At 37.6% G+C, this 27,600-nt stretch overlaps 1 protein-coding gene across 1 annotated transcript in view; it reads left to right on the top strand.

The window, feature by feature from the left end:
* Positions 1-27,600, top strand: part of SCP2 (sterol carrier protein 2) — a 103,238-nt gene that overhangs the window by 41,730 nt on the left and 33,908 nt on the right. Inside the window, exons 8-11 of the mRNA XM_045547999.1 lie at positions 4,162-4,248; positions 5,425-5,575; positions 6,916-7,063; positions 13,963-14,070. Of these exons, the coding sequence (XP_045403955.1) occupies positions 4,162-4,248; positions 5,425-5,575; positions 6,916-7,063; positions 13,963-14,070 (494 nt within the window). The remainder of the gene's footprint in view (positions 1-4,161; positions 4,249-5,424; positions 5,576-6,915; positions 7,064-13,962; positions 14,071-27,600) is intronic.

The raw sequence follows: 27,600 nt of genomic DNA, 5'->3' as shown, positions 1-27,600 counted from the left end.
AGGCACATGCCTCCATGCCTGGCTAATTTTTGTAGAGATAGGGTCTCACTGTATTGCCCAGGTTGGTCTCGAACTCTGGCCTTAAGCAGTCCTCTCACCTTGGCCTCCCAAAGTGCTGGTATTACAGCATAAGCCACCGTGACTAGCCTTTTATTTTTTTTAATTAATTAATTTAGTTTTTAGAAATGGAGTCTTGCTCTGTCTTCCAGGGTGGAATGCAGTGGTGATATTGTAGCTCACTGCAATCTTGAACTTCTAGCTCACAAGATCTTCCTACCTTGGTCTCCCAAAGTGCTGAGATAGATGTGAGCCTTGTGCCCGGCCCCGAACTCCTTTGCATGAGATAACATGCCTGTTATAATTTGGCCCCATTTTACTTTGCCAGTCTCATTGCCTACCATTTCCCTGGATATTCCCAATCTGTAGCCTCACAATATTACTTAGTTTTCCCCATGTGTGCTATGCAGTACTTGCTTTTATGTTTTTAGTTTTGCTGTTAGCTTTCCCTGGAATATCCTTCTGTGTTTCTTTCATTTTGTGAACATCTACTTACCCATCAAATCCCAACCCAAATATTGTTTCTCTTAACACCTTCTTAAAGCTTCTTGGACAGAATTATCTTCTCTCATGAGCTTCATCGCATGTTCTTCGTACCTCTGTTATAACACATCACAGTATATCACACTTAGTTACTCCTCTGGTGATGATGATCCTTTAGCTGGGCTTATGTCTCATCTTTGTTTCTGCATTATCTATCAGGGTACTTAGACATAGCACTTGGACAAAAATGTTGCTGTTGCTGAATAGTAGAGTTAGGATAAGTAGTCTTAAGCCCTTAAAGATAGTCTAGAGCTGATTTCTTTGTCCTTAGTACTTGGAGAACTATTAAAAATCCTTGTAACTTCCTGAAACTGGTAAGGACTGCACCAGTATGCTGAAGAGTTGACAGCACTGCAACTTTCTTGGCCTAAGAGAATCAAAGCTACCAAATCTTTCTCTCACTTAACTCCTTGCCTAACCAGGCACGAATTTATCCACTCATCACAGCATTTTTCTTAAGGAATTCATTCGTTTGACAAATAGGTATTCAGTAGTCTACTATATGCAATACTGGTGATACAGTGGTGAACAAGATGGATAATTTCCTGCCCCCATGGGTCTTCTATTACGTGTTATAAGTTCTCAATTATGTTAAATAGGCATTCTTTCTAGATGTCATTTTCATCATTTAAAACAATCAAGAATAGCCTTCCGGGTTTGGCTCAAAAATTTCAGATGCTAATTTCTTACACTAGGTTTTGCTTGGCTAGTGAAGGAAGAGAATTCTAGGTTTGCTGACCAGTCATTAGAGATACTCTGTTATAAATTTTTTTTTTTTTTTTGAGACAGAGTCTCACTCTGTTGTCCAGGCTAGAGTGCCGTAGCGTCAGCCTAGCTCACAGCAACCTCAAACTCCTGGGCTCAAGCGATCCTCCTGTCTCAGCCTCCCGAGTAGCTGGGACTACAGGCATGTGCCACCATGCCTGTTTAATTTTTTCTGTATATATTTTTAATCGTCCATATAATTTCTTTCTATTTTTAGTAGAGACGGAGTCTTGCTCTTGCTCAGGCTGGTCTTGAACTCCTGAGCTCAAACGATCCACCCACCTCAGCCTCCCACAGTACTAGGATTACAGGCGTGAGCCACCCCGCCCGGCCAAATTTTTAAGAAGATTGAATTAAGAAACTATTCCAAGTATTTCCTCAAAATTATAAGAATCCCTATAGGCAGTGAGAATCTGTGATAAGTAGTATAGGGTTAGGGATAGCCCATGCTACTTGAGCCTCCACACCTGTGTCTGTAACTTCCTCCTGGTTGTCTCCACTTAGATGTCCCACAGGTGCCTCAGAGTAAGCATGTCCATGCAGAATTTATCATTTCCCCATAACCCTGTTTTTCCTTCAGTGTTCTCCGTCTTGGTAAAATGACATCAGCATACACCTAATTATCCAAGATAGAAAACTAGACGTCATCTTGACTGTGCCTTCTTCTTCAGTGTCCCATATGTAGTTGGAATAAAGTCCTAGGGATTCTGCCTCCTTACTGTCTCTTGAATTCATCCCTTGTCTCCATCTTTCACTTCCAGTTCCCTGCTATAGGCTCTTTACCTTTCCTATCTTAACTGTTGTCCCAGTCTCTTAATTGGTTTACCTGCTTTTGGTAATGCCTCTTTCCATCCTTTTTCCATGCCTCAACCTTCCTGCTGAAATACAAATCTGATTATGTCACTCCCCAGCTTAATATCCTTTAGTAGTTCTGATTATTTTTTGGCATGAAATGTAAACACCATAAAATGGCCTTTTGTGGTCTGCTCCCTGTTCATTTCTCTGGCCCCATCTTCTTTGCCTTGCCTCCACATTCCTTCCCAAACTTCATGCCCTCACTTCAGTGACCTTTTTTGCCTTGAGAAGGTTTGTATGTGCTGCTGCTTCTGTCAGGAATTCTCTCTGTCCCACTTATTTTTCCAGCTTCTTAGAGGAAGCCCCTTCTGGTGTCTAGATTTGATACATATCCTCTGTGTTCCCATGGCACTCTGTATAACATAGCATTTATTGTATTTAGAATTGTTTATTTCTTTCCCACAGAATTATACTGAGTTCCTTAAGGGTAGGGCCTATGTCTGTATCCCCGGTGCCTGGCACATAATGTGGCACGAATAAGGTGTTTTTTGAAAGTTTATGATGGTCAAAGTTAACTTCAGAAGCGAAGGTGCAGACACTAGTATATAGAGCTAAGTTATATAGGTTTTATCCTCTAAACATTTGAATTGCTTGTTAATTTCCACACCAGTTGAAGTTTGTTTTTAGAAACTCCCTTGTGATGTCTCTTGCTGCTGCTATTTTCATGACAGCAGAGTTTTTGAAGCCATCTGATTATATTGTTAGAAGAGCCAAAGGGGATAAAAATAAGTTTCTTCTTTGCGGTGATCAGAAGGGAAATGTGTTTTTAAGAATGCAGATAATTTATTACAGATTATGTACATTTACTTATTAATAAAAGCTCCATTAGCCTTCATTAAATATACTGGCGCAGTATCATCACCACAGAAGTTGGCTGGATTGCAAGTCATTTTGCTTTTAAGGAACTAGTATTTTATAATTCACCAGGAAAAAAAAATATGGTACTATGTTTTAACCCTGGACTACTACTCTAGTACCAACTGAGTGTACTACAACTCAATTCTGGCTTAAAACACCCAGAGTTAACATAACCCTATGAGTTAAGGACTTAGTCTTCCACAAGACTGTCCTTACTTCAGACAAGCTGCAAATGGCATACCCGGGCCACCCATACTTCTGATCAACTGGCTACAAATCCAGTGCTTCCCATGACTCCCTCAGGTTCACTAATTCACTAGAATGACTTACAGAACCGAGGAGAGTGCTATACTTACAACTGTAGTTTTATTATAAAGGACACAAACCAGGAACAGCGAGATGGAGAAACACATGGGGCGAGGTCTGGGAAGATCCCAGTGCAAAGCTTTCATGCCCTTTCCCTGTGGAGTCAGGGCATGTAGCCCTCCTGGCACATCAAAGTTTTCACCAACCAGGAAGACTTTCTCTCTTTTTTTTTTTTTTCTCCCCTCCCCTTCCCTCAGGAAGACTCTTAAGACTTCTGTGACCAGAATTTTTACAGGGGCTTCCTTACGTAGGCATGCTCAGGTAAATCACTGGCTACATGACTAAACTGAATCTCTAGCATTCAACTTTTCTCCTCAGAGGTTGAACTGGCTCAAAAGTCTCAACTTCATATTCACAGGGTTGTCCTTTTTTGTGGTCAATCTCCCATCTTGAAGGTAACAAGGGGCCTATCTTGAGTTGCCTCATTAGCATAACAAAGACACACCTATCACTCAGGAAATTCCAAGGGTTTTAGAAGTTTCATGCCAGGAACCTAGGACAAAGACCACACAAATTTTTTATTTTATAACATATGGTATTTTGGAGTTAAGATTTTTTAAACTCAATTCAGATGACTTATTTATTAAAGACTGAAGCTGTTTTCAAAGTCTCTTTTGGTTATGAAAGGATCTTTACATATTATTCTGTCTCTAACTCTGCAACAAAAATTGCAATTGCTAACTCACATTCTGTAACTAATATTTATGTTGTATTTAGGTATGCCCAGTTCCAAGATGCATACAGCTTAGAAGAAGTGATGGCATCTAAAAAAATTTTTGATTTCTTGACTATCTTACAATGTTGGTAAGAAAAACATATTTTAACATTTAATTGAGAGGTAACTGCTCCCCTCCCTGTCCATCCCCCTGTGGTTAAACCTTTTAGGCTCCATATCTGGATATAGCTTTTACAGAATTCCTACCAATGCAGTCTTCACTCTGGGTTACTTCACTAAAGTACCCTTACTCTCTACCTCTGTCTGGAGACAGACTGTCTCGTCTCTTGGAAAACTATGTATTTTACGTCCTCCTCTTATGACTTCTAACTGTTTTGGTTATTTTAACTGTATTTATTATTTGAAATGTGGCTTATGGGACCAGTGGAGTCCAAAAGTTTTTTCCTCCAGCATTCTGTTTCCCTGTTATATACTTCTACTACAGGAAATTTTACTCTGTAGTAGTAGCTAAGAGCAAAAGTAAAACAAGGAAAAAATCATTTAACACTAATGATGATAATAGTTGTATCTTATTAGTAATTACTTGACAATATCTGTCTCCTACAATTGAGTTGAATACGGCATAGCTCCTGCCTGTGTCCTAGTTAACACCTCACTATTCCCTGGAGATACTGGCTGGGATGGAAGTGAACAAGTTGAATCAGCCTTTTTCTGTTGCAATGTAAGGATCTGCCCATTTAGAGAGTCCAGTTGAACTCACAGAGGGCTTCTCTTGTTTGCCACCTTCCTTCACAGTTTGTTCTAAGAGAGAAAGATCTATTTTGAGAGCTCACGAGTCTAAACTAAAGCATCTACTTTCTGGTATCCCCTAATTCTGTCCTTTCCCAGTTTCCAAAAGGATTTCATGACTGAGTTATTTGGAAGATAGCAAAATTGGAGCTATATAGGTCTATAGTAGAATCTTTACTGTACTTAGGATAGGAATATCATTCTGTACTTAACTTCTCAGAGAAGTGGCTATAAGATGCCTAATGCATTTCCAGAGGAAAATCTGGGATTCTTTGCAATAAGAACTTTTTGAGAAAAACTCTTAGAGACCAAGCAGGTACTGATTACATTTAAGTTCTCAACAGCGGTTCAGTCCTCAGGTAGGAAGCATGTGCAATTTGTAACTTTAGATATCACAAAGAAGATAATCCACTGGTGAGCAAGCATTGACCTTTTTTCTCACATAGAACTCCTAGTGTGAAACCCTAGATTTGAGATAGTACTGGGTGCAAATAATTATTTTTACTTTGTCTTAGTCCCTCTTCAGATGGTGCTGCGGCAGCAATTTTGGCCAGTGAAATATTTGTACAGAAATTTGGCCTGCAACACAAAGCTGTGGAAATTTTGGCACAAGAAATGGTGACTGATTTGCCAAGTTCATTTGAAGAAAAAAGTATTATTAAAGTGGTACGTCGGTGATTCTGTTTTATTAATCAAATTGAGGGATTGCTGTTTAAAATTTCAAAGTGAGTTTATGTTGTCATCAGCTCTGGAAGTTTTTTTTTTTTAAGAGACAAAGAGTCTTGCTCTGTTGCCCTGGCCAGAGTGCAGTGGCATCATCATAGCTCACTGCAAGCTCTGACTGCTGGGCTCAAGTGATTCTCCTGCCTCAGCCCCCCAAAGTGCTGGGATTACAGGTGTGAGCCACCCGGCCTGGGAAATTTTTACTTTCAAAAAAATTTTACTTAGAGAAAATTGGTCTAGATATTGTAATATTATAATCCATTCTTAAGACTCTGTTAAGGGGAAACAACTAATGAGAACAGATGCTTCTTATGATGGAGCCATGTATTATTACATGATAACTTTTAATTAACTAGACATACAGTTTATTTTTATTTTGAGTTGACAAAATATGCCCAGAACTCCAATCTTACAGAATTAAGGAGAAACGAGGATGTGTTCAGAGAACTTTCTTGACTCTTAAGTACTTTCAAAATCTTGATTAAAGATTGAGTACAAAATGGAGAACAGTAAAAAAGATGAGAATTCAGATCTAGAGTTTGTTGAATATTTGAAGATACACACATACACACACACACATATACACACACTCTTATGATAAATCAAGTTTATAAAATGATTTTATAAAAATTCTGTGAATTTGAAAATGTCCTTATAACTTGCCCAAGGTCACAGTTAGGTTGTGGCAGAGGTGGAACTTAAATTTAAAATAGTTTTCTGATTACAGTATATTTTTCATTACACCGCAGTTTTATTCCTTGAAGAAAAGTTGAGTTTCCATGTTCCTTTATTGTCTGAGGCCAAGGAGGTGTTAAGAGCATGGACTTTGGAAAAATGGTTTGAATCCTGTATGATCTTCTAAAAGAAGATTGTATATTTTCATATAGAAATTCCCCCATATTTTCCAGTGTATCTGACTTAAAATGATCTGTTGATAAATCTCTTCAACTTATTTACCACAACTATACATAGTTTAGATATCACAAAGTTTAATAGAGTTTTTGTAACTTAGCACAAGATGTGGTCTGATGAATTCTAAGTCCTTTTTACATATTTCATTTAAAATTCTGTCCTTTTTTTAGTATAAAATTGAACTTGTACATTGTCCCTCCTGGATATTATTTTATTTGGACTTTTTTTATAATATGGAATCAGCTGAGATTTTAGTATGTGTGATCAGTTCTCAGCTATTAAGATTATACATATTTTAATCTCTTAAAATCCCTGTCTAACAGACCCAGTTTTGGTGCCTTTAAGTTATTTATATATGGTTTTGGTTTTAGGCTGGCTTTGATATGAGTAAAGAAGCTGCCAAAAAATGCTATGAGAAATCTGGCTTGAGACCAAGTGATATTGATGTAATAGAACTTCATGATTGCTTTTCTTCCAATGAACTCATTACTTATGAAGCATTGGGACTCTGTCCAGAAGGTAATATGTTTGAAGAGGGGAGATTGGGTAAATTTCATTGAGAAAACTTCATTTTCACTATTAAACAACAGAATTAACTAATTATCTTTTCCTCCATGTTGGCTCTGCCATACCATAAGGAGTGAACATAAGCTGTTTTGGTACTAGACTTTTTAGAATGTGTAGTCTTTGACAGTATCAATGCTGAGATAACAGAGTGTCCAAATAATTTATATTATGTAAATCAGAAGTACTTATAATGTACTATTAAATGAAAATGGATTTAAAATTACATATGTAATTCCAACTATTTCATATTGTGTTTGAATAAAGACTGGCAGAAAGGAAAATGGAAAAACTAGTTGGTGGGATCTAGATTTTTTTTCATTTCTAAAGTGGTTGTACTATTTTCCATTACTATCAGCAATATAGGAGAATTTTAGTTGCTTTATATCCATGCCAACACTTTGATACAGTCAGTGTAGCGGCCCAATTACAGAACGGGGGATGAACACAGAAAGAAACATACAGACACATAAAGAAACACATAGACACACAAAGACGTACAAGACTGCAGCTCCGAAAGCACCAGTCGCTTTATTTTTATACTCCTTTTGTCCAGCAGCTACTTCCTGGTATGTGACTATCTTTAGAGCCCTGAGGTGACATGTTCCATTTCTTATGGAAATTGCTCAAGGAAGGCAGACGTTTGCATCTTAACCTTTGGACCTCATTACCACGCAGGACAATGAGACATGCCTTGGCTTGTGTGCAAGACCTTAGGCCCTTGGCTATTTGCCATAGGGAACAGTTTGTCTGTTCAATAGGCCATTGACCTCTAGCTCCAGGAAGCATTCAGCAGTCAATAGGCCGTGTCCGGACCTATTGACTTCTGGCCTCAAGGAGCATTCTGGACCTATTGACCTTTGGACCCAAGGAACACGTCCAGCTTCCCTAACTCTGGGCTCAGGCCAATTCTTGCCCAGGGACGGTCCCTACAGTCAGTTTAAAAAATTTCAGCTATCCTGAAGAATATATAGTAGTATCTTATTTTAATTTGCATATCCCCGATGACTAATGATGTTGAGTATCTTTTCATGTGCTTATTGGTCATCCATGTCTTCTTTTGTGAAGTGTCTGTGTAAGGCTGGTGGCGGGTACCCCTCCCCTCCCTAATGGAAAAAGAAGCCCCTCCTACTCCTCCATACCCGCCCTAAAGCTGAAAGGAAGAAATTCCTCACTCTTCCCGCGGAAGCCTTCCCTCCAGAGAAACTCCCATCCCCCACCCCTAAAAAGGTATGTAAGCCCACCCAGACTTCTGGGCGGGGCGGCTTCTCTGGTCCCACTCGTGGGACGACGAGGCTCGCCCTGGCCCCTCTCTTGGGACCTGTTACCCCCACCCAGGAGCACCCCAATAAAGCCTCTTTACTTATCCCTTTCAACTCTGCTCGTCTTTCTTTCTCTGGCGCCGGCCACTCCGTTCTTAAAACCTTACAGTCTGTTCTTATCTTTGCCCTTTGGTTATTGGTTATTTGTCTTTATTGTGTTGTAAAAATTTTTATGTATGTCATCTGGATACAAGTTATTTGTCTGACATATGTATGTTGTGAATATTTTCTCCCAGTCTATGGCTTGCCTTTTTGTTTTATTAATTCGAGTATCTGTTACCTGAAATGTTTGGAATAAGGAGTATTTTGGATTTCAGATTTTTTTGGGTTTTGTAGTTAATACTGTATCTTTTCCTAAATTTTTTCTTTCCTTCCTCCCTTCCTTTCCTCCTTCCCTCCTTCGTTTCCTTCCTTTTCTTCCTTTCTTTCGATGGGGTCTCTCTCTGTCACCTAGGCTGGAGTGCAGTGGTGCAATCATAGCTCACTGCATCCTCAAACTTCTGGGTTCAAGTGATCCTCCTGCTTCAGCCACCTGAGTAGCTGGGACTATAGGCATGTACCTCTGTGCCAGATACTTCTTTTTAATTTTTAAATTTTTCATTATTTACTTATTTTGAGACAGAGTCTCACTTTTGTTGCCCAGGCTAGACTGCAGTGGCATCATCATAGCTCACAGCAACCTCAAACTCCTGGGCTCAAGTGATCCTCCTGCCTCAGCCTCCTGAGTAGCTGGGACTACAGGCGTGCGCCACCACACCTGGCTAATTTTTTCTATTTTTAGTTGCCTAGCTAATTTTCTTTTGTATTTTTAGTAGAGATGGGGTCTCACTCATGTTCAGGGTGGTCTCAAACTCCTGACCTCAAGTGATCCTCCCACCTCGGCTTCCCAGAGTGCTAAGATTACAGGCATGAGCCACTGCACCTGGCCCATTATTTCTTAAAATGTTTTCTTCTGTCCCAATTGTTTTCTCCCCTCCAGGTGAGATTCTAATGATGCATATGTTAGACCTTTTGATATTGTCCCACAGGTCCCTGAAACTCTGTTCATTATTATTTTTTTTTTTTTTGAGACAGAGTCTCACTCTCTTGCCCAGGCTAGAGTGCCATGGCATTAGCCTAGCTACCTCAAACTCCTGGGCTCAAGTGATCATTCTGCCTCAGCCTTATGAGTAGCTGGGACTACAGGCATGCGCCACCATGCCTGGCTAATTTTTTCTATATATTTTTAGTTGTCCAGCTACTTTCTTTCTGTTTTTAGTAGAGACAGGGTCTCGCTCTTGCTCAGGCTGGTCTCGAACTCCTGAGCTCAAACCATCCACCCGCCTTGGCCTCCTAGAGTACTAGGATTACAGGCGTGAGCCACTGTGCCCAGCCTCTGTTCATTTTTTAGTCCCTTTTCTCTCTGTTTTTCAGATTAGGTAATTTATATTGATGTATCTTTAAATTCAATGACTCCTACTTCATCCTCTTTCTGCTCTCGAACCATTCTAGTGAGTTTTTTATTTCAAATATTGTATTTTTAGTTCTAAGACTTCCATTTGGTTCATTTTATAGTTTCTATTTCTCTGGTGAAAACTTGTATCTTTTTGTTCGTTTCTAGTGTGACTTTCTTTACCTTGTAGTTCTAATAGCTATTTTTTTTTCTAATAGCTATTTTAAAGTCTTTGATAATTCCATAATCTAGGCTTTCTCAGGTTTTGCATCTGTTGATTGTTTTTAATCTTGAGTTTTGGCAAATTTCTGATTCTTTGTATATTAAGTAATTTTGGATTGTATCCTGGTCAGGGTGAATGTTATATTGTATAGATCCTCTGGACAATGTTGATGTTTTTGCTTTAGCAAGCACTCAAGCCAATTTGTTCTGATAAGGTCTGTGTCGCCTTCTGAAGGTAGTGGTTAAAGTCTTTGTTTAGTTCTCTAAGCGTGTCCTTATTAGCTCAAGAGTGAGCCTGAGACTTGTACAGGTCCATGTATACAATTAGGGGATTCTCTTCTGTGGTTCTCTCAGCTGTGGACTTCTCTTACTCTCCAGTCTGCAGGGATTTCTTTCCATGGTGCCTTTGGTTAGAAAGATGTGATTTCTATTAGAATTTTAGCTACCTTTGCTGTCCCTGCTGTCATGCTGTAATAGGGCTGTGCTCAACCTTGGGGCAAAGCTGTTAAGAGAGAGAGCCCAAAAAAAAGACAATTGGAGGGAACTCACCTTTATGCAGTGACTTTTCCAAGTTTTAACTACGTCTGTGATCCCCTGCTTTTGCTTACTTTTCACAGTCCTCAGGTATTTGTTCTTTGTATTTTATCCAGTGTTTTCAGTTACAGTCAGTGGAAGAGATAAACTGTAATGAACATATGCAGCCTTAGTAGAACTGGAGCACAGTCTCAAGGTTAAGTATTTTTTACATATATCTCTATATATCTCTCTACATATGACTTTCAAATTTACACCCCTAGCTTGAACTGCTTGCCTAATCCCTAGGCTCATGTATCCAGCTGTCCACTTTTCAGGGGTTTCTCTGGATGTCTCAGTAACCATCTCAAACTTAAGTCCAAAGTTGAGCTCCTGATAGTTCCCACACTTTCTCCTCCCTCAATTTTCCCCATCTTCCAATTGCTTAAACTGGAAGTCACAGAATCAGGCTTGATTTCTCTTTCTCTCACAACCCTCATTGAGTCCATGTCTACATCCTGTTGGCTATGGACTCTACCTTCAAAATAAATCCAGAATATGACCACATCTCAACACTTTCTATCGCTGCCAGCCTAGTGCAGACGTGCGTTGTTTCTCATTTAGATTATTGTAGTAGTCTCATGGCTGGTCCCCTGCTTCTGCCTTGTCGCCTCACAATCTTTTCTCTAGACTACAGCTATGAGGTACAGCAGATCAGTGTCGTTCCTCTCTTCACAACCCAGCAGTTTCTGATCTTACTCAGAGCTACAAGCCAAATGTGACCTACCCTTCTTACTCCCTAGTCCTGTCTCTCTAACTTCTCCTACTTCTCTCTGAATCTTCTGCTGCAGCCACACTGGCCTCCTCCTTCCAACCCTAGAGGCTCCCTCCTTCCTCAGGGCCTTTGTTCATAATACCCATATGATTTGTTCCCTCACTCCCTGCAGGGTTTGACTAATGACCTTCTCAGTGGAAGCTTTCTCCAGTCACTTTGTTTAAAATGTAAACTCCTCACCCTGCTCCCCCACCCTCCACTGTCTTACTTGTCCCAACTCTTCCTATACCCCTTTCCTGCCTTCTTTTTTCCATGGTACTTATTACCACTCTCTGTATTATTATTTTATTTATTTTACATATTGTCTGTCTCTTCCTCTTTCCTCTTTCCATAATAGTTAAACTCCATGAGAGAGGGATTTTTGTCTGTTTCATTCACTGTTGTATCCGTAAGTTCCCAGGTTAGTTTTTGGCACATAATAGGTATAATAATTGTTACATTATTATAATATACACATTTATTTTCTTATCTGTGCTACTAGATGAGAGTGCTCATTTATAGTACTTTCATCTCTGGATCATTTTTAGTCGATGAGCTCAAGTTAACTTCCTTCTGGAATCTTCTAATACTTCATAGGATTGTATGTATTCTGAAAAAAATGTGGTAAATTATTCACTTTTGGGGTTAGCTTGTGTTCAGTCTGCTATTAACTTGCTACAGAAACAATATTTAGTAGTTCTGAAAGTAAGAGTAGTAGATAGATTATCTCTTATGACTAGAGCCTTATAGCAGGTTCTAAGGTAAAAACATACCAAAAAATAGAGAGAATGTCTTAACCAATGGTTTTCTTTGTCTGCCACCTAGATTTAAAGCCAAGTTAGAAGTGTTAGTCTCCTGAAATTCTGTGATTAGTATATTTCATTTTACCAGTAGAGGAACTCTTATGTTTCTGAAGCAATATAATATATCGGTTAAGAACACAGGCTGCGGCCGGGCGCGGTGGCTCACGCCTGTAATCCTAGCACTCTGGGAGGCCGAGGCAGGTGGATTGCTCGAGGTCAGGAGTTCGAGACCAGCCTCAGTAAGAGCGAGACCCCGTCTCTACTAAAAATAGAAAGAAATTATCTGGCCAACTAAAATATATATATAGAAAAAATTAGCCGGGCATGGTGGCACATGCCTGTAGTCCCAGCTACTGGGGAGGCTGAGGCAGTAGAATCGCTTAAGCCCAGGAGTTTGAGGTTGCTGTGAGCTAGGCTGACGCCATGGCACTCACTCTAGCCCGGGCAACACAGCGAGACTCTGTCTCAAAAAAAAAAAAACAAAAAAAACACAGGCTGTGGAGCCAGGCTACCTGAATATTAATCGTAGATCTCTTGCTGTTGCCTTGCCTTACTTAACTTCTCTGCATCCATTTGCTTATCTGGAAAATGGGAATGATAATACCTACTTCATAGGGGTGAGGATTAAATTATATAAATTTCGTTGTTACCTCAGTATCTGCGGGGGGTTCATTGAAGGGCATCTCACAGATACCAAAATCCATGGAAGCTCAAGTCCCATAAATAAAATGGTGTAGGATTTGCATATAACCTATGCATATCTTCCCATATACTTGAAATCATCTCTAGATTATTTATAATACCTAGTACAATGATACAGTGCCTATACATCACTTAATTCTTGTGGATTCAGTGTAATACTGGGTATGCAACAAAGTCAAGCTTTGCTTTTTGGAATTTTATTTCCCCTGAATATTTTTGATGTGGAGTTGGTTGAATTCATGGATGTGGAACCCATGAATATATAGGGCTGACTACTTATGAAAAATAATTAGAACAAGGCCTGGCCCAGAGTGAATGCTCAAAAGCTGTCAGCTGCCTTTGAAGGCACTGCTACCACCATTATCGTCATTATTTGGAGGTCCCACCTCTTATTACTTTATCAGAAATATCATTTTGGAGAATATTTTATATAATACAACATGCATTCTTATTTACTTCTTACCCATCTAGAAGAATGACCAGGAAATTGATAGGAACATTGAAGCCTCCAAGCATATGAAGCAATTTTTTTTTTAACCTTACTTTTGTGGCTAAAAAGTATGTTCAGCCATTTCCTTTCGTTTCATTAAAGCGTTCTCTTTTTCCTGTTTTTCCCCTATTTATTAAAAATATTTATATAGCATATGGCAGTGTAGTTGAAAATGCAGAGAAATGAATACTTTTTGGCAAAATTATGAATTTTTAAAGCTGGCATAATTATTTTAGTCATAGTATTACATCCATTTCAGTTCTTTTCTTCTGGCTGTCTGAATCTTTATAGTGTTTGGAGCAATTTTGGAAGCCAGAGAGCTCCAAGGAAAAAATAGCTTTTGTTTCATACAGAAAATGTTCTGAAAATATAAGCCTTTATTATTCAATATTTATTACTTAACTTTTAGAAGTGCTTGTATTACATTGTTGTTAGTTTGAACTGTTAAGAAATGTTTGCTCTAAGAAATTCTTGGCTATGTGGAAATTTTTAAAAAGCATACCATTTGTTCCAATGCTATTTGTAACATTTTTGAATGTTATTTTTTCTTCTATAGGAGAAGGTGGGACACTGGTTGATAGAGGAGATAATACTTATGGAGGAAAATGGGTCATAAATCCTAGCGGTGGATTGATTTCAAAGGGACACCCACTGGGAGCTACAGGTAGGACTACCCACAGATTTCATAAATTTAAAAAAAAATAATTTTTGCCACAAGTATGAATTATTTAGTCATTGATTTGAATGGAAGATTGTATTCTCTGAACTTGGTAGCTGGTGCTTTAAATGATTGTTTAACTATAATATTTTAGACTTTACTTTAAGTACAATATACTCCAATAATCTTGGTTAATTGAGGATTTGAATTAATTGAAACTCTAAATTCAACAATATATATATTTAAAAGTTTGATTATTTTCAGATATAGGTATATAACTTATCAAATAGGATGTTTTCAAATAGAGATCTTGCTAGACCAGCTAGATAAGAATCATTTGAAATGAGCACATTATTTTTATGTAGTTGTATACATGATTGGTGTTGCATGGAAATTATATTCTCTTGAGACAACAGGACTAGAACTTTTGAAGTGAGAATTTTGCTATGGCTCTTCTGTTGACTTGTCATGTGACTATTTTTATCAGTCAATTAATCACTTTAACTCTGAGTTCCTTAATTGTAAAATGACAAACTTGTACAATGCCATTTCTAAAATAACTTTTGACATTAAAATTCTGTGATTTATTTTTGTGAAGATAGATAGACTTTGTGTTTTTTCCATATTGCTTTATTATATTAGTTAATTTAATAAAATTTAATAAATTCTCATAAATTCTGAAATAGAGAAGTTAGAATTAATGGTGAAGTCATTATAGTGATTAACATTGGTTTGTTTCTATTTATCACTCAAATTTAGTATGCTTATAATTTAGTAGAGAAAACAGATGGAGAGAGGCATATACAGATCTATATGCACGCATACAAATAGTTGCAATATGATGTACCACCTTGCTGCTTGTTTTCTTTTTGTCTTGTCTCCTCGTTGGTTCTTTTCTTTCTCTTTTGTATGCCGTTTTAAAATTGAGTACTTTTTAGTATTTTATTTTCTCTCTTCTACTGAATTACTTCTTGTAAAAAAATTTTTAGTGGTTGTTCTAGGATTCACAATATGCATCTTTAACTTAACACAGTCTACCTTCAAATAGTTTATGTCACTTCAGATACAATGTAATATTTTTACAATAGCATATTTCTGTTTGCCCCCTCCTATCCTTTGTGTTGTTGCCATACATTTACTTCTAAATGTATTATAAAACCCACAATATACTATTTTTATTACTGCTTTAAACAATCTTTTATCTTTCAAAGAAGTCCAAAAGTGAGAAGAATGAGAGTGATGTCGTGGGGAATGGCAAAATAGCAATATCCAAAAACTCTCCCTGGTAAATGTACCAAGAACATTGGCAAAAACTATCAAGATCAACTTTTTTCAAAACTTTGAAATTAACCAAAGAGTTACAATAATCTGAGGGGGGATGGGGGTGGTGTTTATTTAAAATAAAGAGTAGAATATCCAACAAGAACAGCAAACTTTGTGGCATTTTCACTTTCCTTAATACCTTCACCTCTCCACAGCTCCGTGGTAGCCTTGAAAACCAACAGCTTGCAATCATGGGGAGGGTTAGCAGCCTAGCCTGCACTGAAGTAGTAAAACCAGTTGGAGCTCTTTCAGAGCCCCAGATTATCATTATTTGACCTGTCTGACAATGTCCTGGTAAACCCTACTTGAAAGGTTTATCTTTATTTAACCTGACTGAGAACTTGCCCAGTGCAAAACAATTTCCCCTAGAGGCATTTGTCAAAAATGATCAGTGACAACTGTTTAACAAAGTAGTCAGCTGGGGTGCCAATCGGGGTAAACAACCAAATCACCAAAAACCTTAAAAGGAAAATCTGGGAAATGAGATGTCCATTGGGGTCTTTGAAAAGATTTGACATATTTCTGGGAATCTAGAAAGCCAAATGCATACATATGGCTGTGCTAACGGTCAGAGCTGTGTGCGTGCTCAGGAAAGACTGAGAAGTCCTTACCTCTGGCCAACCTTGGGGCTCTGTACAAGCAGGAAGTAAAGGCTAAGGTAGAGCTGTAAGCTGCCTGGCTGAATACCCCAACACACATATAGAGATCTAGCAAAGACCAGAGACTTATTAGTTCAGGCATTTAAGGAAATCTCTGCCCAATCGGTAGTTGACCACTAAGCTAACCAAGAAAAAACTTCAGTGGCAATATGTGACAAAAAATATAGACTTTATAGAACTAGGAAAAATCACTAAATAAACAATAACAACAACAAATGGCAATAATAGCAAACAAATTCAGGGAAGTGGAGCGAATCTGATTGATTTTTAGAGTAGTCACATTATATTATTTTAAACGTCCAGTTTTCAATAAAAAACTACGAGACATGCAGATAAACAAGAAAGTATGGCCTATGCACAGGAAACAAAGCAGTCAATAGAAACTATCCCCCAGGAAGCCAAAACATTGGACTTACTAGACAAAGACTTTAAATTAGCTATTTTAAGTATGTTAAAAGAACTAAAGGGGCCGGGCACGGTGGCTCACGCCTGTAATCCTAGCACTCTGGGAGGCCGAGGCGGGTGGATCACTCGAGGTCAGGAGTTCGAGACCAGCCTGAGCAAGAGCGAGACCCCGTCTCTACTAAAAATAGAAAGTAATTATCTGGCCAACTAAAATATATATATAGAAAAAATTAGCCGGGCATGGTGGCGCATGCCTGTAGTCCCAGCTACTCGGGAGGCTGAGGCAGTAGGATCGCTTGAGCCCAGGAGTTTGAGGTTACTGTGAGCTAGGCTGACGCCACGGCACTCACTCTAGCCAGGGCAACAAAGCAACACTCTGTCTCAAAAAAGAAAAAAAAAAAAAAGAACTAAAAGAAGTCATGTGTAAAGAACTAGAGGAAAATACAAGAATGATATTTCATCAGATAGAGAATATTAATCAATAAAAAATAAGCAAATAGAAATTCTGAAGTTGAAAAGAAATCTAACACAAAGAATCAAGAATAAAATCCTAGCTTTTAGCAGACATCAGAATTAAAGGTCTAAGTGGAGAACAAGAGCCAATAAGAATAATGAGAAGGGGGCGTGGCTTGGTGGTTCACACCTGTAATCCTAGCCAAGGTGGGAGGATCACATGGTGGGAGGATCACATGAGCCCAGGATTTCAAGACCAGCCTGGGCAACAGAGAGAGATCCTGTCTCTACAAAAAATTTAAAAACTAGCCTGGCGCAGTGGTGCACATCTATAGTCCTAGCTACTGGGGAGGCTGGGGCAGGAGTATGGCTTGAGCTCAGGAGTTCAAGGCTGCAGTGAGCTATGATCACACCACTGCACTTTTGCCTGGGTAACATTGTGAGACCCTGTCTCAAAAAGAAAAAAAAAAAAAGTAAGGAGAAGAAATGGTCAGTTAGCCTAGGGAGGACAGCGTCTCAAAAGTAAGAGATCAGACCACAAAAGTTAGATTGATAAAGAGTGAAGAGTATCCTTAGGGTTTGGCTGTTGTAAAGCCATTGGCAATCCTGGAGCAATTTTGATGAAATTTTTCCACGCTTTGCATGGAAGCACATGAGATTCAGAAAGAATTAGAAGTGAGAAAGTGGCAATAGTGAAGATAAACTTTCATGAATTGTGGCTGTGAATGGAAAGGGGTATGTAGGGGATGTACTTGAATTTTAGGTATGTATTCTATATGAATGAAGTCTTGGGTTTGATCCCAGCCTCTTTACTCTCTTTAGTACATAGTTTAGCTAGTTAATCCTGGTTTTCTTATCTGTAAAATGGCAATAAAATACAGAACCTACTTTATCAGGCTGTTCTGTGGATTAAATGAGGAAATAAGTGTATGTAAAGTATATAGAGGAGTCTCCATAAGAGAGCAGGGAATACAATAATTTCTAGTATTCTCTTCCCACTATTTTTACAAAAGGAAGCCACAATGGCTTCCTTTCGTAAAACACTTAACTGTTTTTCTTTTGTTTTTTGGCCGGTGATAAAATCTATGTGTCACAGTATGAAAAATAATTTATAACAATGTCAGGAAAAGAACATTCTTTAATTTGTAAAGAAAATAATTTTTTTCTAATATGACAGCCTCAAGGCACCATATCTATATATAAATATTATGCCCAATGCTACATGGACATTATTTTAAAGCTATTTTCTGCCTTTGGTAAATAGACCAAACTATTTCCCTTATCCCTCAAAAGAATTAGATAATACTTCCGTGTTGATTTTGTTGTTAATGGGACAGAGTGAAGTCAGGATGATGATAAATATTTCTGTGGTATGGTCACTGAAGCCTTCAAAGAGTTATACTGTAGTTTGCGTGTGAGACAGTGATTTAAATTCTCCTTTCAGACAGGTTCCTCACTCATATAGGAAACCTCTGTTTCAACAGGAGATGAGTATGACATTTCACTTTAGTTGTTTTTATTGACATATAACTTTTTTCTCCTCTGAAAGAACATGTTTTCCTTATAATTTTCTTGTCTACCATTCTGAAATATTTTATTCTGCCATCCACTCAAACACTCAGAAATCTTGCTTTATAATAACAATATGATTTTTTATGTTTCTATATTTCTTAAAATTTAGGTTTAATTTTTATATAATAAAATACATAGTTCTCACAAAAACTTGTACACTGATGTTTATAGCAGCATTATTCATAATAGCCAAAAAGCGAAACAACCCAGGTGTCTATCATGAACCGATGAATAGATAAACCAAATGTGGTATATTCATACTATGGAATATTCTCTGGCTATGAAAGCAGTGAAGTACTGCCACATGCTACAACATAGATGAAGCTTGAAAACAATTTGCTAAGTGAAAGATGGCAGTCACAAAAGACCACATACTATATGATTCTGTTTTTATGAAATACCCAGAATAGGCAAATCCTTAGAGACAAAAAGTAGATTAGTGGTTACTTAGGACTGTGGGACATAGAAGGGTGATATCTAAAGGGTATGGAGTTTTTTTTGAGGTGATGAAAATGTTCTAAAATTGATTGTGGTAATGTTTACAAAATTCCGTGAATATACTAAAAACCATTGAATTGTACACTTTAAGTGGATAATTGGTTCTGACAGTTGTATACATCCAGGTAACTACCAGCCAAAACAAGACAAAGAACATTTTCATCACCCCAAAACGTTCCATTCTATTTTCCGTTAATCCCCTGGCCTCCCTCAAACACTGTCCCCACCACTGCCCCACTCCCCACCACAACCAGGCTACCATTGTCCGCTATCATTGTAGGTTAGTTTTGTTGATCCTAGAACTTCATATAAATGTAATCATGCAGTATGTACATGTACTCTTTTTTGGGGGGGGGTCTGGGTTCTTTCACTGAGAAGAATATAAGATTCATCTAGGTTTCTCTCACCATCAGTAGTTCATTCTTTTTTATTGCCAAGTAGTATTCTATTGTTGAAATATAACTGTTTATCCGTTATACAGTGGATGGACATGTCAGTTATTTACTGTTTAGGGCTATGTGAATAAGATTGCTGTGAATGTTTGTATACAAGTCTATTTGAAGACATATTTTGCATTTCTCTTGTGCTGATAACTTAGAGTGGAATTACTGAGTCATAGGACAGATATATATTTAACTTTATAAGAAACTACTAAATAGTTCTCCAAAGGTTCATATGCTTTTCAATATTATATCTAGATGACAAATTTTAACATTTAACAAGTCTTTCTCTTCTTCCTTACTCTAAGTTTTATTTCTCAGAGTCAATCCCTCTTAGTATTTTTGTCTTTTTCCTCATATGTTGACGCTTTTACAAATGCATATGTGTATATATGTTTATACAGTTTTTCTGTATGTGTGTATATTTATCACATTGGAGACTCATTTTTTCACATGTATCTTAAAAATCTTTCTATATTATCATTTACAATTTTTTTTATTCTTTTTAATGTCTACATAGTACTTTCATTATAAGAAATTTACCTAGTAACTTAATTATTCATAGACATATAGGTTGTGTCAAGTTTGTTACTACAAATAGTATGGCAACAAGCATCCTTTTCTGTCCATATTTTTGCCAAGTATATCTATAGGATAAATTCCAGACAGTGGACTCACTGTGTCAAAGGGTAATATGTATTTAAAAATTGGAGGAGATTGCCAAATTTTCTTCAAAAAAAGATTATACCAATGTATATTGCTAACAGCAGAGTAGGAGAATGCCTCTTTTTTTCAATCTTGTCAATATTGGATTTGTTATCAAATGTTAACAATTTTGCCAATCTTGACAGGTCATCCGTTTCTGTCCTCTGGGTACTGAAAAGGTAACCTAAAGCACCCCAGAGAGATAGAATTTACTCAGTTTTTAAATACTTAAAAGAAGGACTCATATCTTCTGCAGTATCCTTTGATAACCCTTTTTTTTTTTTTTTTTTTTGAGACAGAGTCTCACTCTGTTGCCCAGGCTAGAGTGAGTGCCGTGGCATCAGCCTAGCTCACAGCAACCTCAAACTCCTGGGCTCAAGCGATCCTACTGCCTCAGCCTCCTGAGTAGCTGGGACTACAGGCATGCGCCACCATGCCCGGCTAATTTTTTCTATATATATTTTTAGTTGTCCAGATAATTTTTATTTCTATTTTTAGTAGAGACGGGGTCTCGCTCAGGCTGGTCTTGAACTCCTGACCTCAAGCAATCCACCCGCCTCGGCCTCCCAGAGTGCTAGGATTACAGGCGTGAGCCACCGAGCCTGGCCGGGTAACCCTTTATAATATTTGAGTCTACACTGTTGGTAAATTTTTTCTTTTATTATTAGTCTTTGAGGTATTGTGTTTAGAGATGATATAGCATTTTGAGGCAAAAACTTATAAATCTTGATGACTTGAGTGGTAGTCTGAATAGGGATGAGGAATTATTGAAGAGTAAATGTTTACTTGCTACATATTGAGGATTTGGGTGTATTTCAAGTAAATCTGACACATAGCCATTAGCTGTAGTGTGCCCCAAGAAGGAATTCAGACTCCTGGAAAATATATCAGAATTATAGCTCTGAGTAGTTTAAATATTTTTCCCTGGTTACTTGGATAACAAACTGCAATAGGATTCTAAGAAAATCAGAAAATGGTCAAGTAAGTACTTCCAAAACATGTTCAGATTGGTGCTGAGGATGTGAGGTTCTCTTCTGCAAGTGGTATTAATTTAATTGTAAGATAGTGCTACTTTGGTGGGAACTCAGTATTGGAAACTTAGCTTAAAATTAAAGCTCCATGATTTTGGTTTAACTCGTTTGGACCTGGATGAAAGTTTCTAGTGCCAGAACAGCACCCATAGTAGAAGAAAAAGATAGGTGTAAGCATTTGAATTAAGTATTCTTTAGTTTATTGTCAGTTTAAAAACATGAATTCCTTTTAGATTTTTCAATTAGAAAAATCATATTAAACCTGAACATTTTTTGTTTGTTTGCTTTGCAGTGGTCCTATGACAAAAACCAAATTAGTGTCCAAGTAATAGTATCATATTTTATTCTACTTTTTAAAGTGCTTTTATATATACTGCCCAACACTTACTGAGCACTTGTTTAAAATGAATAAGTAAAATTTATATTTAGCTTATTCTTAGCTATGTCTGTTTTTTTAAATGCATATTAATGTCTGCCAATTTACTGAAAGGGCATGAAAGTGCCTTTGAGATGCTTTAAACATGCTTCTGATAAGGTATTATTGCTGGGAAGGTGGGAGTTGGTTCTGTTGTTCCGCTGTTAACCAGTCTGGCCTTTTAGGCCTTTAAGAAAGGTATGACTTTAACCTAGTTTTAGGTCCTGATCTTCCATTATTCAGTCTATGTCAGTTCAACAGTGGCTTAGTGTGTACCAACCTTATCATTAAGCACTGTAGGTCACTGGCTCTCAAATATGCTACTCATAGATTGATCAGAACCTCCTGGAGCTTTTAAAAATATGTATTTGTGCCCTATCCTTAGACATTCTGATTGTTAGGTCTGGGTAGGTCCTAAACAATTTATATTTTTTTAAAGTTCCCTAAGAGCTTCTCATGCACACCCAGGTTTAGGGGCTAGAGTTAAGATACACAAGGTGACCATTGCCCTCAGGAAATGTACAAGAGGCAGATAATATAATAACAAATAATTGTAATACAAGGCAGAATATATGTTCCTTAGGAGAAGCACAAAGCAGAACTATAAAGAGGAGAAAAAAGGAAAGGGGGATGGCAAGGTTGTGAAGATTTGCTAAATACCCACCACATGGCAGGTGATTTGCTAGCATTTATATCTGGTTGGGTTTGGGGGAAGGAGACACAGAAAGAGGAGGCATATTTAAACTGAATTGTTTGCTTTTACCAAACAGGTTTAATTTCTTCTCACCTATACAAACTACTTTTGTTATTTTCTCAATAATAACAACAAATACTTACACAGTGTTAAGTGCTGGGCACTGTTACATGTACTCTTCATGTATGAACACATTTAATTCTTATATCTATTTTTATATTTTAGAAAGGAAGAAAATAGAGGCATAGAGAATTTAAGTAATTTGGATGAAGTTATCAAGCTAGCGAGTGGCAAAGCTGGGATTCAAACCCAGGCCATGGATTTCTAGAGTCCAAGGTCTTCACACTACACCCTATGTCAGTGCCCTTTGCTCAGTGGAAATGCCCATCTTCAAGTTCTCTCTCAAGTGTTACCTACATTTTCAAGGTTTTCCTGGCTCCCTGGTTCTTTCCATAGATTCAGTTAATCTTTTCTTTTTTTGAACTTCCATTATACTTTCTTGGTACTTCTCTTTTGATATTTATGCTTATAGTATATATTGTAATGATTTATAAGCATTTTTAAAAATCTCCCGTATTTGATTAAGAGCTTGTGGGCCAGGTGCAGTGGCTTACGCCTGTAATCCTAGCTTCCTGGGAGGCCGAGGCGGGAGGATAGCTGCAGCTCAGGGGTTCAACACCAGCCTGAGCACAGTGAGACCTTTTTTCTCTACCCTAGAAAAAAGAAATACAAAAAGACAAAAAAATACACAAAACCACAAAACCCAGCTGGGCAGATGTCCTGCCCTAGATCCAGAGAGAAGGAATTACACACACACACACACACACACACACACACACACACCATGGAGTACTACTCAGCAATAAGAAAGAATGAAATAATGGCTTTTGCAGCAGCTTGGGTGGAACTGGAGCCCATTATCCTAAGTGAAGTAACCCAGAAACAGAAAAATAAATACCACATGTTCTCACTTATAAGTGAGAGCTAAACTGTCGCTACACAAGGACATACAGAGTAGTATAATGGTTACTGGAGACTCAAAAAGTGGGAGGGGATGAGGGATGAAAAATTGCCTATGGGGTACAATGGACACTACTCAGGTGATAGGTACACCAAAGCCCAGACTCTACCATTATACAATATATACACATAACAGAATTTAACTTGTACCCCCTAAACCTATTTTTTAAAAATTTAAAAATAAATAAAAATCTTTCCACAAAAAAAAGAGGAAGAAGAGAGTTAGAAAAGATAAAGCTTAGAATATCTTTAGATGTATCTTGGTCTTTCTTTTAGTGCCTGTTAATGAAAACAAATTTTGTTTTCAGAAACTATGAAGCACCTGTTGTAATCTAGAAACATGATAAATTCTCTTCTTTTTTCCTTTTCCTTTCCTATGCTTCGGGGAGGACAAGGTTAGACAGACCTTGATTGTGAGGCAGCTTCTAAGGCATTTTAGCATGTTAAAGTACCAGTCTTTGGGGTATTGCTTTCTGAGCCCCAACAGAATCATACAGTATATAAACTTATGAGACTGGCCTTTTTTTTTTTAACTCAGCATAATTTCCTGGAGATTCATTAAAGTTGATGAAAATAAAAAATAAATCAGTTGCCCATAAATGTGTAGGCATTATTTCTGGACTTTCTTTTCTGTTCAGTTAATATATTTGTCTGTCTTAAAGCCAATACTGTTTTGATGATTGTAGCTGTGTAATAGTTCTTGAAATCAGGTAGTGTTAGCCCTCTAACTTTATTCTTCTTGTTTGGCTATTCTAGGTTCTTTACATTACTATAGAGATTCTAGAACCAGCCCATTGATTTTAACAAAAAATTCTCCTGGGATTTTGATTGGGATTATGTTGAATGTATAGATTTGGGGGAGATTGACATCCTAACAATAGTGAGTCTTCTGACGCATGAACAAAATGTGTGTCTCCATTTATTTAGGTCTTCTTTAACTTTTCTTAGCAATATGTTGTAGTTTTCACTGTATAGGTCTTACAGATTTATCCCTAAGTATTATGTATATATATATATATATACTTTTTAAGGGGTTGAGGGGGACACAGAGTCTTGCTCTTTTGCCCAGGCTAGAGTGCAGTGGCTCACTGCAACCTCCAACTCCTAGGTTCAAGTGATCCTCCTGCCTTAGCCTCCCAAGTAGCTGGGACTACAGGTGCGTACCACCATGCCCAGCTAATTTTTTCTATTTTTAGTTGAGACGGGATCTTGCTCTTGCTTAGGCAGGTCTCGAACTCCTGAGCTCAAGCAATCCTCCCATTTTGGCCTCCCAGAGTGCTAGGATTATAGGTGTGATTGCCTGCCTCAATTTCAATTTTTATTGCTAGTATGTAGTAATATAATTCATTTTTGTGTATTGATCTTATATCCTGCAACCTTGCTAAACTCATTAATTCTAGTACTTTTTAAAAAACTCCATCATATTTTCTATATAGATAATTATATCCTCTGTGAATACAGATAGTTTTACTTTTTCCCATTTATCATTATTAAATGACCTTCTTTATCCCTGGTGAGTCTTTGAAATCTATCCCTCGAAATCTACTTTGGCTGATTTTATAGAGAGCCACTCCAGCTTTCAAATTTTAACTAGTGTTAACATGGTATTTCTATTTCTATCCTTTTACTTTTAACTTATTTGTGACTTTATATTTAAAGTACATTGGCAGCATTTAGTTGGTTCTTGTTTTTTATTCATTCTGGTAATCTCTGCCTTTAGTTGGGGGTTTTTAAGACCATTTACATTTGATGTGATTAATAATATCATCAGGTTTGAGTCTGCCTTGCTGTTTGTGTTCTGTTTGTCCCTGCTGTTCTTTATTCCCTTTTCCTATTTTTAGCCTTCTTTTGGATTGAGTGTTTTTCTTTCTTTTTTTTTTTTTTTTTGAGACAGAGTCTCACTCTGTTGCCTGGGCTAGAGTGCCATGGCATCAGCCTAGCTCACAGCAACCTCAAACTCCTGGGCTCAAGAGATTCTCCTGCCTCAGCCTCCCGAGTAGCTGGGACTACAGGCATGCACTACCATGCCCAGCTAATTTTTTATATATATTTTTAGTTGTCCAGCTAATTTCTTTCTATTTTTTCAGTAGAGACGGGGTCTCGCTCTTGCTCACGCTGGTCTCAAACTCCTGAGCTGAAATGATCCGCCCACCTCTGCCTCCCAGAGTGCTAGGATTACAGGCAGGGGCCACCGCGATTGAGTATTTTTCTGTGTCTAGTTTATGTCCTTTCTTGGCTGATTTAGGTACAGCTTTGTTATTTTAGCAGTTGCTTTAAAGTTTATTGTATATATCTTAGTCTATCTTCTAATGATGTTATACTGCTTCACTTTTAGTAGAAGAACCTTACAATATTACAGTATACTTCCATTTCTGCTGTCCAGGCCTTATGATACAGTTGTCATGAATTTTACTTTTATGTATGTTATACATCCCACAATGAGTTGTTTTTGTTTAAACAATCATCTTTTAAAAAGGTTTAAACAATAAGAAAGAAAACCCTTATTTATTTGCCCGTGTAGTTCCAACTTCCAATGCTCTTAGTTTCTTTATGTAAATCTGTATTTCCATATGTTATCATTTTCTTTCTGCCTAAAGGCCTCTCTTTAACATTTCTCTTTGTGCAGGCATTGGAATGTGGTAACAAATTGTTTCAGCACTGTGTGTCTGAAAATGTTTTATAATATTCCTCTCTTACCCTCAGGGGATACATCTAAGACCCCCAGTGGAACCCTATTGACGTCAATCAACAGAGTGCTTAATACACATTCAAATGGTTTATTCTCAGAAACAACCAGACTGTGTACTCACATCTACGTAGCTGAGTGCTAGGCCAATTATTTCTGTATAAAAAGACTGACCAAAATCTTATTAGGAAATGTTTGCAGCAAGATGATGGTTAAATAAGGTAATTAGGTTAAACATTTTTTTCTCTTCATAAGTGACTATAAGAAGAGTATTACTGGTGGAATATACTGCTTTTACAGGATGTCCATTGCTAAGCCCTTTCATATTTAGTTATAAGTATATCATGTTCATATTTGATAGTTTATTTTTTTTCCAAGCAGAAGGAAAAATGGTTTTCAATTCAATGCCAGAAGTCATCCAAGGAAGGAGGAAAAAAAAGTTTGCTCAAATAGTTAATGCTTTCCCATCTGCCCTGCCTTCTTGGCAAGTGGATTTCTGAGGCCAGCTTTTGACTTCCACTCTTCACAGATCTAGATTCTAGAAACATAGGAAAATCCTGTTTATTCTGAAAGTAGACAACCAGAAATCTCAAATAATCAGTAGGTTTTCCCACTGATATTCTACTTCCTCCAGAAGCAAATAAATAATTAGAAGACAAGTTGATAGCCTGGGGATAGTGAGACCCCACCTCTACAAAAAATTAGAAAATTAGCTGGGCATGGTGGCGTGTGCCTGTAGTCCCAGTTACTCGGGAGGCTGAGGCAGGGGATTTCTTGAGCTCAGGAGTTGGTGGCTACGTTGAGTTATGATGATGCCACTGCACCGTAGCTGGGGCAACAGAGCAAAATGCTGTCTCAAAAAAAAAAAAAAATGTTGATAACGTGGATCTTTATTTCTTCCCTCCCTTCTTTTTTGTCACATGTGAATTGGGCAAATGATGAATAGAGATTTATCTGATGTACCACATCTTCTACAATATGAGTGGTGTGATATGATTGAAATTAATTGCAAATTATTGACATGCTTCCACAATATTCATTCATATTTCACCCCCCCTTTCTCTCCCTCCCCACTCCCTGTCTTTCTCTTATCCCTGACCAGATTGGCTGTTTTGAGTAATTTCTTTGCTATAGCCTTACTCACTTAACTTTCTCTTTCTTAAGCAGGCCATGTTTTTTCTTTGCATGTGCTCATATCTCTTTTTAAAGCATTCTTTTCTCTTGTTTTCCCTTACTAGCTCTTCTTTATTTATAGGGTCTGAGTTTAGATCTCCATTCATCTGGGAATCATTCCTTGATTTTCCAAGCTATGCTAAGTATTCCTCCTTTGTGCTCTTGGAACACCTCTGCTTATGCCCATGGTATGATAGCATTATCACACTACATTGTAAATGCCTATGTCAACCTAAAAAAAAAAGACACTAGAGAAAATTATCTCTAAATATGTTGGGTTTACTCAGGAATAGAAATAAGAATTATAATCCAGAATGCATGAAATTGTAAACCACCAGTGTATTCAGTGAGGGAAGGGTCAGGGGAGCTTATATTAATATTAGCAAAAAAAGAGATTTACATAAACTGCTTAGAAACAGAATTCATTGGTTCCAGAGGTTCAAAACCAGAGTTGTCAGTTCA

The sequence above is a fragment of the Lemur catta genome, chromosome 3, assembly GCF_020740605.2.
Source record: "Lemur catta isolate mLemCat1 chromosome 3, mLemCat1.pri, whole genome shotgun sequence".
NCBI classification, from domain to species: Eukaryota; Metazoa; Chordata; class Mammalia; order Primates; family Lemuridae; genus Lemur; species Lemur catta.
Note: the sequence above shows the minus strand (reverse complement) of the source record. Positions and strands in the feature narration are given on the sequence as shown.